Below are 21,412 nucleotides of genomic sequence, written 5' to 3' on the forward strand. Positions count from 1 at the left end.
TTCTGAGAACTAGAACTTTAAAATGTTTCCACTGATGGAGCTGTATTGCGGCTTGTTTTTTGCAAGACAAAATTACATTTTCAGTGATAACATTTTTATGTACATTCGTCTTTTTGATCACGTTTTATTTCACTTTTTATTCGGCAGTATGATGATAAAGCATAGTTTTTTGCCTCGTTTTTTCTTTATTTTTTTATCGCTGTTCACTGAAGGGGTTTGCTAATGGAACAGTTTTATAGGTCGGGTCATTCCGGACGTGGCAATACCAAATATGTGTACTTTTCTTGTTTATTTTTGTTTTTACATAAATAAATGTATTTATTGCTTTAATATTTTTGATCTTTTTTTGTTCCTTATTTTGTGATTTTTAAAAAAAATATTTTTACAATTTGCAATAACTTTTTACTTTTTTACATTGCCCCTGGATGGGACATCAATTTTCCACTGACTGATCGCTGATCTAATACTCTGCATTGCAGGGCATTAGATTAGTGTCTCTCACACAGGGAGGAGGCATGTCAGCTCGTGCTCTGAGCAGGAGCTTAAGGGCCACCATCTCTGGGTAACCCAATGGCCATCTTTCGGCCTAGGTCACCATGGAGACCATCGGCACAAAGTGATCGCAATTGTGTTGTCGACAGAAGCAGGGAGAGAGCTCCCTCCCTTTGTGATGCCCCTCGCAAAGTTGCTGTCACTATTGACAGCGGCATCAGAGAGGTTAAACACCTACGATCGGTGCTAGCACCAACTGCAGACATTGCCGCAGGGTGTCAGCTTAGAGGGGGCACCGTATATATAGCTCTGGTAAAAATTAAGAGACCACTTTCAAATGTTCAGTTTGTCTGATTTTTCTCTTTATAGGTATATTTTTGAGTAAAATGTAAATTGTTCTTTCAGTCTATAAACTTCTGACAACATGTCTCTAAATTTCCAAGCAATAAATTTTGTATTTTTTTTCTGACAAAGAAAAATGGTCAAAATTTAAAAAAAAACAGTGCTTTCAGACCTCAAATAATGCAAAGAAAACAAGTTCATAATAATTTAGAAACAACAATACTAATGTTTTAACTCAGGAAGAGTACAGAAATCAATATTTTGAGGAATAACCATGATTTTTAAAAACAGCTCTCATGCGTCTTGGCATGCTTTCCACCAGTCTTTCATACTGCTCCTGACGCAAAAATTTAAGCAGTTCTTCTTTGTTTGATGGATTGTGACTATCCATCATCCTCTTGATTACATTCCAGAGGTTTTCAATGGGGTTCAGGTCTGGAGAATGGGCTGCCCATGACAGGGTTTTGATGTGGTGGTTTCTTAATTTTTGCCAGAGCTGTATATGGCGCATGCCATAACGGGGGTTAAAGGAGTTGTCCATCTTGGGGACATTTTATTTTTTTACTTAAATGCATGTATTTTGTGCTAAAAATCATTTTTGCAATTCTTTTCATTAAAAACGTTGCATTGTTTGACTTTTACATGCTATTTATTTGCTGCACGTTCAACTTTAATGTAGTCTTTGGTCATAAATCAGCTGAGAGGAGATCAGGAAAAACTGATAAAGACTTACGAATTCCTTGTTAGACTGACTGCCAGTTAAGTGTCAGCAACAGATACTTCAATACAGAAGCTATAGAAAGATAATAGTGCAAAATGTTTACTGAAACTCAATTGCAAAACATGGTTTTGAGCTTCACTTACATGGCATTTAAGTAAAAAAAATCCTGAAAGGTGAAGAACCCCTTTAGAATGAACATTAATGGCTAAATATAATGTATTAGGGGAAATTACCCTATTTGTCTTTCAGATTACAAGCTATTGTGAAATTCCCTATGCAAGCCTAGTGTGTTAACTGCGAATGACGGACATAACACGTCATGATCTGGTGACCGTTCCCACATCATGCTATATTCATCATGATTTGACTGTCACTGCTTGTAAACATGTAGTGACAGTTTCGTGCCGACATGTCACTAACCAGAACAGTATGGGAACAGGTGCAGGCACCCATGCTGTTGGTCCTCGTAATAAGAGCTGCTCTGGCACATCATGGGCTCTACCAATGTGACATGGCACCCTCAAACCATTCCAGCAAAATCTGAACTGCAATATGATGCTTCTTCCCTTCTGAGCTTTGCACTGTACCTGAAAAGTAGTTTGTTTTTTTTTCAAACATTTTTATTGAATTTTAGTAATAATATAGGGTTGAAAGGGAGGGGAGAGGAAGGGAATTAACACTAAGGGAAAGGGATGGGAAAGGAAAGAGAAGGGAATAAAAAACTAAAGAACTCAAGTCCATGTTAAAATACCTTACAAATACACAGCTAATCAATTAAATAGAATAACAAGACATGCAATGTTCGTGCAGACGAAGCCAAGCTAGTAAACTCAAACCAATATAAAAAAAATAGCTAAGTATTACAAAATTTAGCATTCCACACTTTCCATTTCACAGTCTATCTAGTCATACCATCATTAATCAGAGCAAACCTCTTTTCTAGGGAACTATGCTGGTGAACCTTATCTAGAATTTCTGAGAAAAGAGGGGGATCTGTTTTCTTCCACCAGTACGCTATTGCGTTTTTGACCACTAAAAAGATATGAATAATGATAAATTTAACTGAAGGGTCAAGTTCCAAATCCAGAGATAGTAAGGCTCTTTGGGGTGTGACTTCAAAGTTTTGGGAAAAAGAATTTATATGGAGTGACACTTTCTTCCAGAGGTCTTTGATCTTTGTACAACCCCAAAATAAGTGAAACAAGTTTCCTTGTTGTCCACAGTTTCTCCAACAAAGAGGGGAATGTTCCTTATTTATATGGGCTAATCTAATAGGAGTGAGATACCACCTGGTTAAGATCTTAAAATATGACTCGTGAAGCGCCATTGAGATACCAGATCGGTAAGTTGACCTAATAGCGCCGTCCCACTGTTCATCCGCCATAACTATATTCAAGTCAGACTCCCATCTCCTCATGTACACGTTTTTCGGGCTGACCACTTCTCCATTAAAATAGTTGTATATATTTCTCAGACTCCAGGCAGTTTTGTTGTTTGTGTTGCCTAGCAATGAGATCAAGATCTCCAGGTTCATAGTTTTAATGCGCATGAATTCCTGCACACTCTCCTTTAAGATAATAAAGGGTATGAACTCAGATGATGGCAAGTTGTATTGAGACCTAATCCTACTGAAACTAAAAAATTCATCTCCCTCAAAGAGATTTTCAATTCTTTTGATGTTTGAACTTAACCAGGACTCAGACAAAGGAATATTGTAAACTAACGCTAGGAGATGTAAGGGGAATTTCCCGAACTGCGTTTTCTTATTAAAGGATTTTGTGGGTTTTGAAAGTGCTCTCCAGGCATGTACAATAGTGTGGAAGATTGGCTTGGAGGGAATCATCCTTGGATTGTGGAACATAAACTTGAAAAAATATTCTCATGCTGTAACCTGTTTACCCACTTCGTTTTCCAAGTTAAGCCAGGCAGGCCGATTATTTCCGCTGAACCAAAACCAGCTTTACTTAACCAACAATGCTTGGTAATATGCAAATACACTGGGTGCAGAATTATTAGGCAAATGAGTATTTTGATCACATCATCCTTTTTATACATGTTGTCCTACTCCAAGCTGTATAGGCTTGAAAGCCAACTGCCAATTATGTAAATCAGGTGATTTGCATCTCTGTAATGAGGAGGGGTGTGGCCTAATGACATCAACACCCTATATAAGATGTGCTTAATTATTAGGCAACTTCCTTTCCTTTGGCAAAATGGGTCCGAAGAAGGATTTGACAGACTCTGAAAAGTCATAAATTGTGAGATGTCTTGCAGAGGGATGCAGCAGTCTTGAAATTGCCAAACTTTTGAAGCGTGATCACCGAACAATCAAGTGTTTCATGGCAAATATCCAACAGGGTCGCAAGAAGCGTGTTGATAAAAAAAAGGCGCAAAATAACTGCCCATGAATTGAGGAAAATCAAGCGTGAAGCTGCCAAAATGCCATTTTCCACCAGTTTTGCCTTATTTCAGAGCTGCAACGTTACTGGAGTATCAAAAAGCTCAAGGTGTGCCATACTCAGGGACATGGCCAAGCTAAGGAAGGCTGAAAAACGACCACCTTTCAACAAGAAACATAAGATAAAACGTCAAGACTGGGCCAAGAAATATCTTAAGGCTGATTTTTCTAAGGTTTTATGGATTGATGAAATGAGAGCGACTCTTGATTGGCCAGATGGATGGGCCCAAGGCTGGATCAGTGAAGGGCAGAGAGCTCCACTCCGACTCAGACGCCAGAAAGGTGGAGGTGGGGTACTGGTATGGGCTGGTATCATCAAAGATGAACTTGTGGGACCTTTTCGGGTTGAGGATGGAATGAAGCTCAACTCCTAGACCTACTGGCAGTTTCTTGAAGACACCTTCTTCAAGCAGTGGTATAGGTAGAAGTCGGTAACGTTCAAGAAAAACATGATTTTCATGCAGGACAATGCTCTATCACGTGCATCCAAATACTCCACAGCATGGCTGGCCAGTAAAGGTCTAAAAGAAGAAAAAATAATGACATGGCCCCCTTGTTCACCTGATCTGAGCCCCATAGAGAACCTGTGGTCCCTCCTAAAATGTGAGATCTACAGGGAGTGAAAACATTACACCTCTCCGAACAGTGTCTGGGAGGCTGTGGTGGCTGCGGCACGCAATGTTGATCGTAAACAGATCAAGCAACTGACAGAATCTATGGATGGAAGGCTTTTGAGTGTCATCGTAAAGAAAGGTGGCTATATTGGTCACTGATTTTTTTGTTTTATTTTTGAATGTCAGAAATGTTTATTTCTAAATTTTGTGTTGCTCTATTGATTTACCTGGTGAAAATAAACAAGTGAGATGGGTATATATTTGGTTTTTATTAAGTTGCCTAATAATTCTGCACAGTAATAGTTACCTGCACAAACAGATATCCTTCTAATATAGCCAAATCTAAAAAAAACCCACTCCAACTTCCAAAAATATTAAGTTTTGATATCTTTGAGTCTTTTGGATTGATTGAGAACATAGTTGTTATTCAATAATAAAAAGAATCCTCTCAAATACAACTTGCCTAATAATTCTGCACACGGTGTAGATTTGGAAGGCCAGCACCTCCATTGCTCTTATTTTTGTACAGCAAATCCAGTGAGATTCTAGCTTTTTTTCCACCCCAGATAAATGAATTAATCAGGTTCTGAATCTTGCAATTAATTTATAAGGGATAATCAAAGGAAGAGCCCTAAAAATGTAAAGAACCTTCGGCAAAATAGTTGTTTCAACCGTTAATATTCTTCCAAACAAAGAGAGGTCTATTTTAGCGTAGAAGGAAACAGCAAGAGAGATAGACTCAAAAATATCTTTCAAGTTGGTTTTGACAGTATGCGATATATTGTTTGAGATGGTTATCCCCAAGTATGTTATCCCCATTTCTTCCCAGGTAAACTCATACTGTTTCTTTAGTTCCTCAATCTCCATGCTGCTAATATTAAAAGTCAGATATTTAGATTTGTGATTGTTAATTTTGAAGTAGGAGGCCTTAGTAAAGAGCTCCAGTTCCAAGGACAATGCAGCCATAGATTTATTAGGATCGAGTAGCGTCAGAAACAGGTCATCTGCAAACAGTCCAAGTTTATATTCTAGAAGTGAGGTGGAAAATCCCTTTATATCAGAGTTAGATCTTATTCTCTCGGCCAAAGGCTCAATAGCAAGGACAAACAAGAGAGGTGACAGGGGGCATCCCTGCATTGTTCCATTAGAGATGGAGAATTTCTCTGATAGGGCGTTGTTAGCATATATTCTTGCACTGGGCACCGAATATAATGCAAATATTGTAGACAGGAATCTCTGATCGAAACCAAATTTCTCAAGAGCAACCTTGAGATAGGCACAGTTCAACCTATCAAAAGCTTTTACGGCGTCCAGTGTCAGAAAAGCTGCTTGTGAACCAGAAAACTCAATCTTGTTCATTAGATTTATTACTCTCCTTCTTCCGTCCGATGCCTGACGCCCCTCCGTAAAACCGATCTGATCGTCCAAAAGCAAAGATGGCAAAATACCTTTCAGTCGATCTGCTAAAATTTTGGAATAAATTTTTATGTCACTGTTAATCAATGATATTGGCCTATAGCTCTGAATCCTCTCGGGGTCTCCCCCCCCTTTTGGGATCATAATTATTGTCGCTTCCAACATTTCTTTCGGGAACGAGCCCCGAGAGGAAGCAGCACCAAAGACCGAAACCAAGTGGGGAGAAAGAATTTCCGCAAATGACCTAAAGTATTTATTTGAAAAACCATCAGGGCCTGGGGATTTTTGAATTTTGAGTTTATATACAGTATGGTGTCGACTATCTCCTTCTCGCCAAAAGAGCCATTAATAAAACCTAAATCTGCGGGGGTAATTTTAGGGAGATTAATGCTAGATAAGATTGCATTGATAGAGCCTGAATCAACATTAGGAGTATTAGGGTCTTCTTTAAGGTTATATAGATTCTGGAAAAAATCTACAAAGGAACCAATTATGTCCTCAGGGTGAACAAGAGTTTTGCCTGCAGGTGTAATAATTTTATTGATTCTCCTGTTGATTCTCTCCTTTTTAAGTCTCGTCATCATATATCTTGTTGGTTTATTAATAGACGTATAAGACTTAAATTTGGGAGCCCTAATGATAGAATCGTATTCAAGAAAAATTTCTGATCTCAGTCTTTGTCTGAGTCTCATAATTTCCACCTGAATTGCAGAAGATGGAGTTGGTAGTCTGCACTGTTGTTCCTCCTTATTATAAATTTGAGCCTGTAGATTCGAGATATTTTCTCTATTCTTTTTCTTGTGCCTGGAAGCAATCTGGATATGACCACCCCTAACAACTGCTTTATGCGCATTCCACAGTGTAAATGCGTCTATCTCAGGAGAAGTGTTTTCCCTAAAATAATTATTTATCAAATTCTCAATCTCCTGTTTATATTCCGGTATTTTAAACAAAGTTGGGTTGCATTTCCAAAGATATGTATTTTCAGAGACAGGGCCTAATAAAAACTCTGCCAGAACCAGTGAGTGGTCTGACAGTGTCTTTCTTAGGAATGTAAAACTTTTGAATTTACTCAATGTGAAAATATTCGTAAAAATTAGGTCAATACAAGAGGCTGTGCCGTGAACGTCTGAGTAGTGCGAGTATTCTCTGGAGGAAGTGTTTAAACATCTGAAAATGTCAAACAGTTCGTTCTGTTTTAACCAATTTTTCAGCACAGGAGCTCTGTGGCGAACCTTGGAAGATGAATCTAATTCACTGTCGGGAACAATGTTAAAGTTCCCCAAAAAAATCACGTCTCCCGACTTAACCCTGTCAACTATTTTGAGTAGCTTATTCAAAAAGGAGACCTGATTTTTGTTTGGAGTGTAGATGTTCACCACTGTGCAAGACGTGTTATTTAAAGTGCAGATGAGAACGTGGAATCTTCCCAACGGGTCCACTACCTCGTCAACAAAATGAAATGGGACAGCGCTACTGATCATTGTAATCACTCCTGCTTTCTTTGATGGAGAGAGCGCTTAAACATGTGAGGAAAGGTTTTATGTTTAAAAATCGGGTGGTTGTCTTTCGCCAGCCTGACCTCCTGCAAGCAAACTAAATCAGCATGTGTACGGGTAATTTCTCTCAATAAGGTATATCTTTTACTGGGGCTATTAAGGCCCCTGGTGTTGTATGATAAAATCTTCATTAAATACAGTAATGAAAAACTAACCAGTAGAAAATGTAAACCCCCCCCCCCAAAAAAAAGGAATAGTTGGCCTCACAAGGCCCAAAACCTATCAAAATGGACTATAAGAGCCCTCCTTGCGGACTTCCAACAGTTGGGGTCTCACCTATTTGTGGGGGTAAAAGGTACAAGTTGTGGCAGAGGTCCTCCATGGATTCCCACTAGTTGTGTATGTAAGCAAACCTACCTTGATAGAGAATAGATATTTAGTCTCTGTCTCTGAACTCTGGTTCATTTAAAAGGAATTTTAAAAACCTGGAACCATCCTGAACCGTATTAATTACATGGTTTTTGTTATTGTACCATATTAACAATTTTGTTGGGAAACCCCACCGATAAGGCACTCCAAGATCTATTAATTTAGCAGTGATATCCATAAAGGATCTCCTAGCTTCCATCGTCTCCCTTGAAAAGTCAGAGAAGATCTTGATTTCTCTGTAATGGTTTGCACTATTTTCTCTTTGGTTTCAAAAAAGTGGATGCGCATGATAGCATCTCTAGGTTTATCCTGAGGTAAACCCTTAGGGCGAGGAAGACGATGTATCCGATCAATGGTAAGATCTAGATCTGAAAGTGATGGAATGGCCTTCTTGAACATATTTTTTGCATATCCTGAAAGGTCACTCTGAGATACACTTTCTGGAATTCCCCTAATCTTCAAGTTGTTCCGCCTACTGTGGTCCTCCAAATCTGCCAGCTTTGATTTTAAAGTAATAATTTCTGCCTGAAGCAACAAATTTTGCTTGGAGAGAAAATTTGAATCCTTCTCTATTACCTCCATCCTTTCCTCTATTTTTTCAAATCTCTTATTCATGGCATTGCATGTTTCTTGCAAAGTTTTGTTCTGTGCTTCAAAGCCTAGTCTCAGAGAGTCATTAAAGGCTTTGAAGAGATTCGCCATAAAACCCTCCGTAGTTTGCTTGGAGGAGCCCATAAACTCCTCAAAATTTATCATAGGGGGCAGAATTACAGTTGGAAGAGGATACTCTGTGTGTATTCTCTTAGCTTTTTGCCTTCCCGGACTATCATTGGGAGAATAGTAGTCAGATGAATAGTCCGAGTCCTCTGCAGTCAAATGGGTCTTATCAGCTTGACTATCTGGGCCCCCCTCTTAGCTGACTTTGAGGTGTCCATTTCTTCAGTCACATTGGGGGTTTCCCCAGAGGCTATGCTTGAGGTTTCTCTCCTGGTACTGCTAGCTGACTGAGAGGAGGGCAGAGCAACTTTGGAGACGGCTCCCCCTTTCACAACGTTGCCATAGGTTGTAGAAAGGGATTTTTTAGCAATGTCACCTTTGAGTTGGTGGTCCTCCTTTAAAGGGGACCTCGTCTTAAATGGGCTAACTAAGTTAGTTACATCCCCCCATGATTTTGAATTATATCGGGATGAGGGCCTATCTCTTTGTGATTTGTAGTTTGGTTTTCTCTCTGAAGACATGACTTATGTTTAGTAAAATGTAATAGATACAGGTGAATAAAATCTACGTGTAAGCAAAATGTAACAACGCCTATGAAAAGGAGAAGATGTATAGATTAATATAAATGGCAAACTGCACAACCTGTCTATGGTTACAGCAATCTTACACCTGTGAAAAGAATTGTTCACTTAGCAAGTAATAAATAAGTCTGTTGTAGCCCAGCAAATAAGGTATTGGACTTGCAGCATTAATTGTGAAGGCAACAGGAGAAAGACAGATCTCCACCTATCAATTCAGCAGGTTTTGTAAAAGAAAGTATGCTAGAATTATAAAGCAAGGTTCAAAAAACAGGTTCAACAGGAAAATCTATTTGACAAATTGACACACATCTTGGAATCTAAATTCAATGGTAAGTTGTGAAGCAGGGGAAAATTATTTCCAGACACTTCTCCCAGGATACAGTATGTAGGGAAATTCTTTCAGTCCTTCCTCCCAGGCAGGATAGCACAAGAAGAATTCTCATGCACTGCACAACACAGCACAGCAAATAGAAGCAGTGTCAATCACTCAGGCAGCTTATGTTGCTCTCCCACAGCCAACTAGCAGCGCAGGAGATGGAATTATGTCACTGGGGTTTCCCCTCTTCTGCCCAGGCAGCACTTGCAACCTGGCTGTGAGCCAGGCACAGGGCAGGCCGGAACTACTTTCCTCCAGCAGTTGAAGGAAGCTCCTCCAGACACGCTTCAGATTGCTGGAGTAGGCAGGCAGCAGCTTCAAGGTGTCTCACCTCTGTGTCCTGACTCAGGCTCCACAGCTCTCAGAGGGCAAGCAGGGACAGCATTAACAGTGCAGGAATCTTCACAGCACCTGGTTAGACCAGGAGCACCAATAAAATAGTGCAGCAGTACAGGGCAGAGAAAGCAGCTGGGACCTCCTCCCTCAAAGGGCTGATAGAAGCTCCACAATGTCCCACTCTGCACCATCAGCTTCTTCCAGCAATTCTTCAGTGTGCCTCACCTCCCAACAGCAGTACTGGCACCAAATCAATCACAGGGAATTTCTCAGCAATCCAGGGTATTTCTATAGTGTCCTTCAGATATAGGATCCTATAGCAGGCTCCCAGGCCAGGACAAAGGTATAACAAAGAGAGTAAGAGATCCCTCCGCCTCCTCTTTGTTCCTTCCCAGTCACAAAGTGTCCCTCACCCAAAATGATCGATCCAGATGTCAAAATGCTCAGTCCAGTTTCAGGGAGGTAATCCAACGAGTTATGGCCAAAAATAAAATTCCTCTAGTAAGCTTTTAGTCGCTTTTGTGTGGGTCTATGCAGGAGCCCTAAGCTCTTGCTGCTCACATGGGCAGAGCTCAAGCCACACCCTCAAAAGTAGTTTTTGACCACATATGGGGTATCGGTGTACTTGGAGAAATTGTACAACAAATTTTGGGGTCAATTTTCTCTTGTTACCCTTGTAAAAATAAAAAAAAATGTGGGAATAAAGTAAAATTTTTCAGAAAAAAGTTAAATGTTAATTTTTTTCCTTCCACATTCCATTATTTCCTGTGATGCACGTGAAGGATTAATAAAATTCTTGAATGTGGCTTTGAACATCCTGAGGGGTGCAATTTTTAGAATGTTGCACGTTTGGATATTTTCTGTCAAATAGGCCCTTCAAAGTCACTTCAAATGTGATGTAGTCCGTAAAAAAAAAAATGGTTTTGCAAATGTTGTTATAAAAATGAAAAATCGCTGGTCAACTTTTAACCCTTCTAACTTCCTAACAAAAAATGATATTTCAGAAATTGTGCTGATGTAAAGTAGACACGTTGGAAATCTTATTTATTAACTATTTTAACTATTTTATTTGACATAACTTTTTGATTTAAGGGCATAAAAATTAAGAGTTTGAAGATTGCAAAATTTTGAAAATGTTCGCCAAATTTCCGAAATTTTCACAAAAAACGCAATTGTATTGTAATTGTATTGAACAAATTTTACCACTATATGAAGTTCAATATGTCATTAAAAAACATTCTCAGAATCGGTGGGATCCGCTGAAGCGTTCCAGAGTTATTACCTCATAAAATGACAGCGGTGAGAATTGAAAATATTGGCCTGGTCAAGAAAGTGAAAACAGGCTTTAGGGTGAAGGGGTTAAATCATCAAAAATAGATCTATACAGTGTAAAGCAGGTTTACATTCTATGCATCTCTTTATCACACAAATAGGATAAGGTTTTAGGCCATTTTTGTCACAAATATATTTATTTCAAAGGAAATTTAAACATATGATATTCCAAAGACAATACCCTCCAACACTTGGTTACACAAATACTTAAAAAGGTTTTATGGACCAAATAACTGTGATTACTCTTTGAAGTAAATCTAGATGATTGGTAAGGTTACAGTGGCATGTTAAAGTTTGGGCACTCTGGTCAAAATTACTGTTATTGTGAACAGTTAAGCAAGTTGAAGATTAAATTATTTCTAAGAGGGCTGAAGTTAAAGATGACACATTTCCTTTGTATTTTAGGCAAAAAAAATTGTAATTTTTTCATTTTAAAAATTACAGAAAGGAAAATGAGCTGGTGTAAAAGTTTTGGCACTCTTGCCGATTTGTGTGCTCAGATAACTTTTACCAAGGTTTCAGACCTTAATTAGCCTGTTAGGGTTATGGCTTGTTCACTATCATCATTAGGATAGGACAATTGATGCAAATTTCCCAGCTTTATAAAAACCCATCCTCCTCTAACCTTGTGCCAAAAAACAGCTGCCATGGCTTCTTCTAAGCAGCTGCCTACAATGATCAAAGGTATGTGTGAAGAATAAGACCATAGAATTTCAGGAAAAGAACATCTCACCAACCATTAAGCATGGGGGTGGATCAATCACGCTTTGGGATTGTGTTACAACTACTAGCACGGGGAATATTTCATGAGTAGAAGGAAGAATGGATACAATGAAATTTCAACAAATTCTTGATGCAAGCATAACAAGATCTGTAAAAAAAAGCTGAAGTTGAAAAGAGGATGGCTTCTACAAATGGATAATGATCCTAAACACTGGTCAAAATCCACAATAGACTACCTCAAAAGGTCCACGCTGAAGGTTTTACAATGGTCCTCACAGTCCCTTGATCTGAACATCATTGAAAATCTGTGGCTAGACCTCAAAGAGCAGTACATGCAAGATGACCCAGGAATATCACAGAACTGGAAGAATGCTCTAAGGAACAAAGGATGACAATCTCTCAAACCCTTATCTGGCTACAAAAAGTGCTTACAAGCTGTGATACTTTTAAAAGGGGGTGCTATTAGGTACTATCCATGCAAGGTATTCAAACTTTTGCATCAGCCCATTTTCCTTTTTGTAATGTTTAAAATGTAAAAGTAGAAAATATTTTTTTTTGCCTAAAACACAATGGAAATGTGACATCTTTAACTTAAAGCCTTGTAGAGATCATTTCATCTTCAACTTGCTTAACTATTCACAATAACAGTAATTTTGACTAGGGATGCCAACATTTTTACATGCCATATTTCAAAATAATGATTTGGCTATGTACACACGTTGTGTATTTGTAGATTTTTCAGCTGCAAAAACAAAACAAGAGTGCTGGCAGGAAAATACCCATTTTGTAATGCATTTTTACATGCATTTTTTGCTTGTGTTTTTTCTCATGCATATGAATGGATGAAAAGCGCTGTAGAAACGCTGAATGAATTGACATGTCTGAGATCTAAAAAAAAAACAAAACACATTGATGCTTCAAATCTGCAAGGAAAAAATAAGCAACATGTGCATGAGATTTCAGAAATTTCATTCACTTTGCTCATACTTTTAAACTCTGCAATTTTTCCTTGGCGAAATCACAGAAAAAGTGACAAAATTCAACGTGTGAACAAGCATTGTCATATTGAGTCATTGCAGAGATCGATTATACAGTAAGTGAATTTTGCCCTGTTTGGTTTTACCTAGGTATAACCACAGTGCTGACTATGTCCACCATCATTACTGGAGTCAATGCCTCTATGCCTCGCGTGTCATACATCAAAGCTGTGGACATTTACTTATGGGTCAGTTTTGTGTTCGTTTTTCTATCGGTGCTGGAGTATGCTGCAGTGAATTACCTGACTACAGTGGCAGAGCGGAAGGAAAGGAAATTAAGGGAAAAGGTAAGTCATTTATTACATTTGTACTGAGGACTCATCCAGAGTCACAGCTTTCCTTCAGATTAAAGCAGGAAGGAACTGATCTTTTTAAATAATATTTCTTTTTGTTTTTGTGTAACCATTTTCCTTTTTTTTTTTAATGGAGCTGTGTGACGGTTTCAACTTTTATTCTTATTATTGCGGAATGAGATGTAGTGTTTAATGGCTCTATTTTGGATACATAATACAAACATTTGAATCCCTTAATTCTTTTTTGACAACTAGAATTATGAATAATTATGCCAATATCAAATTATATTTTTTATGCTTTACTTGTTTTAAAAATGAAATATCTATTTATCTATCATTAGCGTATGGGAACTTGCTGAAGGCATAGATGACAGATAAAATAAATACTAGTGACCTTAAATTAACATAACGATTGAAATTCTGTTGGTCTCTTTTTTTTCTATATTTTTTTTTTACTGTACATTAGCATATTATGCTTTAAGCAATAGACATTTTTCATTGAAGTGCAATGACCTGTGTAAAGGAATTTCTAGCTAATATACCCAATTTAAGGATGTAATTAACCATAATATTCCCTTTTGAGGACACAATGAACATAGTTGCAAATATTCATTAAATAAATGGATTTTTATTTACTGTCCATGAGCATTAGTTACAGAAATCTGGACTCCATAACATGCAAACAAAGGGGCAAAGCCAAGAGACATTGATCACTAGTGTACATGGCCCAGACCCCTCTCTCTAATATATATATATCTACTACAATAAGTGATATAACATAGAATCATAGAATGGTAGAGTTGGAAGGGACCTCCAGGGTCATCATGTGCAATCCCCTGCTCAATGCAAGATTCACTAAATGACAGATTTCTGTCCAGCCCATGTTTGAAGATTTCCATTGAAGAACTCGCCACCTCTCGTGGCAGCCTTTTCCACTTATTGATCACCCTCACTGTCAAAAAGTTTTTTCTGATATCTAATCTATGAATTCTCCTTTTCAGTTTCATCCCATTGCTTCTCATGTGCAAATTAGAATAAGTATGATCGCTTTGCACTGTGACATCCCTTCAAACATTTGTAGACAGTTATTAAGTTTCCTCTTAGCCTTCTTTTTTGCAATCTAAACATTCCCAGATCTTTTAAAAATGTTGAACAACACTGGGGCCAGGACAGAGCCTTGTGGTACCCCACTTGAAATACTCTTCCAATTGGATGTGCAACCATTTATTACCTCTCTTTGAGTACCATCACTGAGCCATTTATGAATCCACCTAACTGTAGCCTTGTCTATCTCATACTTTGTCATTTTTTCAATAAGAATAGTATAACATACTTTTAAAATGTTTTTCTGAAGTCAAGATATACTATATCTACTGAATTTCCCTGATCCACCCAGTCAGGGACTCCATCACAGAAGGAAATTAGATTAGTCTGCCATGACTTATTTGCTACAAACCCATACTGGCTCTGGTTAATTACCATATTCTTTATTCAAGTACTTACATATATGTTTAATAATTTGTTCAAAGATCTTTCCTGATATAGAAGTAAGGCTCACTGGCCTGTAATTTAATGGTTTCACCTTCTTTCCTTTTTTTGAAGACAGGGACAACATTTGCCCTTCTCCAATCTTCTGGGACTTCTCCTGTTCTCCTGGAATTTTCAAATATTCAAGCTAGCTTTTTTGCAATTTCCTCCATTATCTCTTTTAGTACCCTAGGATGTACTTCATCTGGACCAGGACATTTAAATTTATTTAAATTAGCTAAGTGTTAACTCACCATCTCTCTGTCTATAGATAGTGTGGATTCTTTTATTCCTTAGATAGCACAGTGAAGATCATTTGATGTTACAATTGTTTTCTTAGAGAACACAGATTTAAAATATGAATTTAAAAGTTCAACCTTCTCAACATAATTTTTGACCACTTAACCCTTTTAATCCTGTAAAAATCCTATAGCATCTGTGATTTTTCTTTTGCTATTGACATACCCCCAAAATCCTTTTTTATTTCTTTTGTTCTCCCTTGCAAGCCTCACTTCATTACTGGCTTTAGCTCTTCTAAGGCTCTCTCTGCATTCCCTGCAGACATTATTGTATTCTTCTTTAGATATGCCCCGCTCTTACCATTTGATATACATTTCTTTTTTTCCTTTATAGAAAGTGTTTAAATTCTATGTTCATTCATCCCGGTCTCTTTAAATGCTTCCAATTCTTCCTTCTTTTCGAGATTGTTACTGATTGCGTAGTGAGAATTTCATTTAGCAAAATCTCCATCTTTCTTGAATATTTCTGCTCTTTAGAACAGCCAGCCATTGGTCCTTTCCTGTTCACTTTCAGAGTTAATTAAAATCTGCCTTTCTGAAGTCCAACCTCAAAGTCTGGGTCTTCGCAGTTGTTCCTCCTCTTGCAATCCAAAATTCGAAGATGGCATGATCGTTGACTCCTAAATTCCCATTCATTACTGCAGCCAGTAATTCACAATGCAACACTGAAGTTACAGAAGGGAAACAGTGAAAAAGTTTATGAAACACAATTATATTTTATTTTTAGCACCAAATACATGTATTTAAAGGGAATCTGTGAGCAGGTTTTTACTATGTAATCTGTCACCGCCATGTGATAGAATAAAAGATCCCGATTCCAGGGATGTATCGCTTAATATACTGTGTGCAACAGATATGATAGTCACAGTTTTCTCTGCTTATAGATCTATTGGGGCTCAGTTGTTGAGCTGTGTATAACTCTGCACACACCACAGCTTTCTGTGTATATTGTATAGTGACAGAGAGCTGCTAAAGAGTGCTGGCGGTGGGGTTGGACTACCCTGCAGTGCCAAGTTGTCATGTAATTATAATTTCCTGCTAATAAAATGCTGATTGTATTGAAACATCAAAACACATCCCAGTAAATGACACATTCCTGTACATCATGCTGCTCTCAGTTTACATAGCAAAAAACTGCTAACAGATTCCCTTTAAGTAAAGAAAAAAAAGTAACCAAATGTGGACAACCCATTTAACGTCAAAATGGCTTGATACTTAAAGAGAGAACCCATTTTTGAAAGACATAAAAATACTCTTATATAATTAAAAAGTGACAAAAGCACACAATACAGCATGACCAGGGCAATAAACGTTGTAGATAGTATGGTATTGCTCACCCATCTGGGTTGTGTCAGGCACAACTCCTATGCAGATATAGATACCAGCTGATGCTACGCCGTATGCTGGAATAAACCAGCAGAAAATGTAATAGTAGAATGGGATATATGGATAAATTGCTGTGCTGTTGGTCAAGAAGACATCCAATGGCCATGAGCTGATTGTGTTTTTTTACCCAGATGAAGGAGTTTATTCTGCTCTAAAACACGTAGATTAATAAAACTGCTCTTTGTTCAACACCATCGCCATTGGATTTCTTCTTGACCAGTAGCGCAGTGGATGTACAGTATCCATATACCCCTTTTTTCTAATGTAAAAATATTCTAATGAGATGGCCCTTAGTTGTCACTTTTTAACAGCTCAGTGCTCTTCCTCTACATTACATCTAGCAGGGCAGTTACTATCTTTAAAACATTGCGATTTAATGTTAAAATATATAAATTTGTCTATAGTAAATCATAACTTTTGTTTTTCAGTTTCCCTGTACATGTGGAATGTCACACACAAAAACAATGATGATGGATGGAATTTATGGTGATCCCGATTCCAACAGTTTGGCTGGATACACCAAAACTCACATTGTAGCAGAAGACGTAGAGAAGCAGGTGGTACAGCCGGCCATGAGCCCAAATTCTAGTGCCTCCCGCAAGAAAGGAGCAAAGGGTCATGTTGGTTCACGATTGATGCTACATACTCATGCTATAGATACATATTCCCGGCTGATTTTTCCAGCTTCATTTATATTTTTTAACTTGATATACTGGTCTGTATTCTGCTAGAGTCCTATACTGAAGCTTCTTGTCTTCTAGATTTTTCACAATGTGAATAATGGAAATATATAAGGATTGGCTCGTCATTTGCCTTTACTACAGGGTGTGTTTGAAATACAAATACCTCCATAAATAGGCAAGATAATGATGTATTAACTGTAAGAAGCCAACATATAGGCTGAATTACAGGAGCACCAATTCTTGTACATATACAGTATACTGCATATATATCAACTATATTAATTTACATAGATTTATACAAATATAACAAACCATAGAGGGACACAATGAACACTACTGGAACAGAGAACAGGTCTAGACTGGGGGTAATATATACAGGACCTACCAATTAATCATGTACTCTGTATAATTTTTTCTATTAATTTAACAAAGTACAAATCGGCAGTCCTTTAGTATGGCGCACCAATCCTCAGGTACCTCACAAAGACAAAATATAGATTCTTTCTTCATTACGACCTCGTTAAATACAAATTTGGCACATTATCCAGCACCAGCTACCATACAAAGCCTCCTGGTCTCTACGTGATGCGGAATCCTTTCACATCCTGGCACATTAGAATGTTTCCGAATGCTACGATTTTGGTCAGCGGGGCAAATTTTGCAAGAAATTGTACAATTTTTATCTAATTGATTAGTACTACTTTTAAAACTTGCATGTATGCTGGCATATACGTGGTAAACCCAAATCAGTGTTTATCACTGATCTAAATGCTTTAAAAATAAATCATTTTCTCCAATAGTATGTGCACAATATAAGCATTTTGTTGGAGACATTTCTGCTTGAAAAATGTGACTCTTTCAGGAAAAATGCTGCGTGTAAAAATGTGCGCTTTTCCATGCATTTTTTTTCCCAGTCATTAGACTGCTACAACACTGAAAGAGCTGACACGATGGAGATTTAAAACTGTGTAAAATCTGCAAAGACAAAATAAGGAACGTTTGAATAAGATTTTAGGAATCTCATCCACTTTACTGGGACAGAAAAATGCTACGTTTTTCACTGCAAAATCACAAAATGTGGGAAAAATGCCGCAAAAGCTTGAGCACATACCTTATCTAACGCTGACACAGAAATATGGAATCAAGCTAGAAATTAGGGTAGAAGTTGCAAAATGACTTATTATTTGCAGCTTCTACATTAAGCTCATCATAAATAGTTGTATTGTATTAAGGCCGGGTTCACATTAGCGTTTGAGTCCGAAGTGTGGTGCTGTGGACTACTTTCCTTAAGCTCCGCCTACTTCCACATTCTTCCTGCGTACCTATCTTTAACATTGTTTACGCAGTGAAATGCGTTGTATGCTGATGCGTCTGCCGTTTTGAAGTGCCCTCCAAACGCAACATGCTGCATTTACTTGCGTTCGGCGGGCACGTCAAAACGACACTCGCGGAGGCATCCGCATAAAACGCATGTCCCTGTGTACTCAATGTTAAAGATATGTGCGCAGGACGCATCCGGAAGTAGGCGGAGCTTAAGGAAAGAAGTCTGCAGCACCACTCTGCGGACTCAAATGTGAACCTGGCCTAAGTTATAATTTTTTCTACACCCCTGGTCAAAATTACTGTTATTGTAAACAGTGAAGCAAGCTGAAGATGACATTATCTCTAAAAGGTCTAAAGTTAAAGATAACACATTTCCTTTGTATTTTAGGCAAACAAAAAATATTTATTTTCATCTTTTTATATTTTAAAAATTGCCAAAACGCAAATGGCCTGATGCAAATGTTTGGGCACCTTGCATGGTTAGTACTTAGTATCTCCCCCTTTTGAAAGTATCACAGCTTGCAAAGGCTTTTTGTAGCCAGCCAAGAATCTTCCAATTCTTGTGTGAGGGATTTTCATCCATTCTTCCTTTGGGAAATTAATAACAGTAATTTTGGGGCCCAAATTTTACATGCTACTGTATTTTCATTACAAGTAACATCATCTGATCTGCACACGAGAATTAGTGGGAGAATTAGCAAATTCTAAAATTATTGTGCTAATGGTCACTTTAAAATAAATAATAATTTCTAGAAACAACATTTATTCTTCTATTATGAAATAATTTTAATTTATTTCCAACTTTTAATCTATTTTGCTTAAAAAAAAGAATAAATTAATAGCATTCATTTAAAAGAGTAAAGCTCTATTTGTCTTGTACTGAGATTCCAAACTCCCTGTGTGACTACAAAGTTATACAGGAAAGATGTATATCTTTGTACCGTGTTAGCCAGTAGATAGAAAAATATTCAGGATTGAGAGTCCTCAGTGGTTGATACCTTTTAATGGCTAACTGAAAAGATGGTAACACATTGCAAGCTTTCGAGACTACTCAGGTCTCTTCATCAGGCTAGACTAATACAAAATCTGAAGTCACATATTTATGCACAGAGGACCATAAAACATCCGGACTCCTTATCTATGAACTGGTCCAATATTTATGTTTCTCCCTCTCCCATGATAGTTCTGCTTCACGTCACTTGTCTTATCTATTGCATTTTTTCTAGGCTGTATTGTGCATAAATATGTGACTTCAGATTTTGTATTAGTCTATGCCTGATGAAGAGACCTGAGTAGTCTCGAAAGCTTGCAATGTGTTACCATCTTTTCAGTTAGCCATTAAAAGGTATCAACTACTGAGGACTCTCAATCCTGAATATTTTTCTACAAAGTTATAGGAAATGATCCACACTGCTTGCAGCTACCACTAGATCGAATTAAACTCCACAATCAATATCTGTGGTCAGCCAGAATGTTATCATTTAAAAGGGTTGTCTTAAAGGGTTATTCCCATCTGTGAAGATAGGACTTGTAAAAACAAGCAATTTCCAAAGGTAAGGAAGGTACACCAGCTCACCAGTAGTCACACATGTTAATGATGAGGTTGGGTGCACATGAGAAGCTGTGTCCGGATCCCAGATAACAATGAATGTACCAAATGAACAAATGTTTCCAGTGTCTGCAATAAAAAGTCTTTAAAATGTCACTTTATTAGATGGCTCCTAACTAGCATGTCTAAGGCTGTGATTAAGAATCCTTCGTAGGCTCGACACACATAAGCCATGTTTTTTTTCTATATTTATCTTTCCCTTTTACATTAATTTCAAGGAATTGTGTAATATCATGATGATTTAAAGCACCACTACAGGGTTTTTTTTTATTTCATGGTCGGAATGGTGTTGCTAATCTAAGATCCCTGAGCCTAGTCTTATACATAACAGTCGCTGTCTTGAGCTCTTCCCGATGTTACTCTATTCCCATGCCACCATCTTGCAACCGCAACGTCTAACTGACCAGAATTCAGTGGTAACAGTCACAAGCTCTCAGTGTAAGTCTACGAGACCCTCGTTTTGGCCTCTTTCTGGCTCTCATAGACTCGCAGATTGCCTGGCAAACACTGGAGTGGTCCGGCAAGTCACAATCTCGTGAAGACCGACAGGAGCGGCACTGGGAAAAGCTGAAGACGGCGGCTGGTGACTATGACACTAAGTGCAGGGAACTTACATTAGTACAACTATTCTAGCGCTGCAATGAAAATAACACTGGAGTCGTGCTTTAAAGACTATATTTTGCAGATGCTGGAAACCATTGTTTATCTATTTTTTTTTTTTGCAATTTCCTGCGTAGTAAAATTTGCAGCCGTTCTTGAGATATTAATTTTTTTTTCCAGATTGTCGCCCGAGGAGTCCGATCACCAATGTTCTCTAGCTTGTAAGCACTGCGCCAAAGCTGGCAGAGATTAGGAAATAACAGCAAGATTCAAAACAGTGCTTACAAGCTTCGCAGAAAAGAACTTGTAAGCACTGCACGTGTTCTGCTGTCTAAAAGAGGTGGTTGGCCTTCAAGGCAATGAGTAAATCTTACTATTTAAAGAATGGCTGAAAATATTAATGCATTGTAAATTGCACAATTGTTTGTATTTACAAGCACTGTTTGACAATACTCATGTATGACCTAAGTTTTAGACTGGAAGTTTGCGCAGCTATGTGTTTTAACTACATGCTTCTTCTAGTGAGAGATTTCCCAGCAGCAGAGAACATATATCATTACATGGTGGAACAGAGCTCTGTCCTGTCTCATACATAGCTGGGAGAGCTACAACTGAAAAG

General features: G+C 38.0%; 1 protein-coding gene across 2 annotated transcripts in view; it reads left to right on the forward strand.

The window, feature by feature from the left end:
• GABRR2 (gamma-aminobutyric acid type A receptor subunit rho2) overlaps positions 1-19,574 on the forward strand; it is a 208,551-nt gene extending 188,977 nt beyond the window's left edge. For both annotated transcript variants that reach the window (XM_073589576.1, XM_073589577.1), the window contains exons 8-9: positions 13,164-13,360; positions 17,007-19,574. In XM_073589576.1, the coding sequence (XP_073445677.1) occupies positions 13,164-13,360; positions 17,007-17,309 (500 nt within the window). In that variant the 3' untranslated portion in view covers positions 17,310-19,574. The remainder of the gene's footprint in view (positions 1-13,163; positions 13,361-17,006) is intronic.
• The last annotated feature ends 1,838 nt before the right edge of the window (positions 19,575-21,412 follow it).

The sequence above is a fragment of the Dendrobates tinctorius genome, unplaced genomic scaffold (assembly GCF_039654945.1).
Source record: "Dendrobates tinctorius isolate UK_male_01 unplaced genomic scaffold, ASM3965494v1 ptg000111l, whole genome shotgun sequence".
Taxonomy (NCBI): domain Eukaryota; kingdom Metazoa; phylum Chordata; class Amphibia; order Anura; family Dendrobatidae; genus Dendrobates; species Dendrobates tinctorius.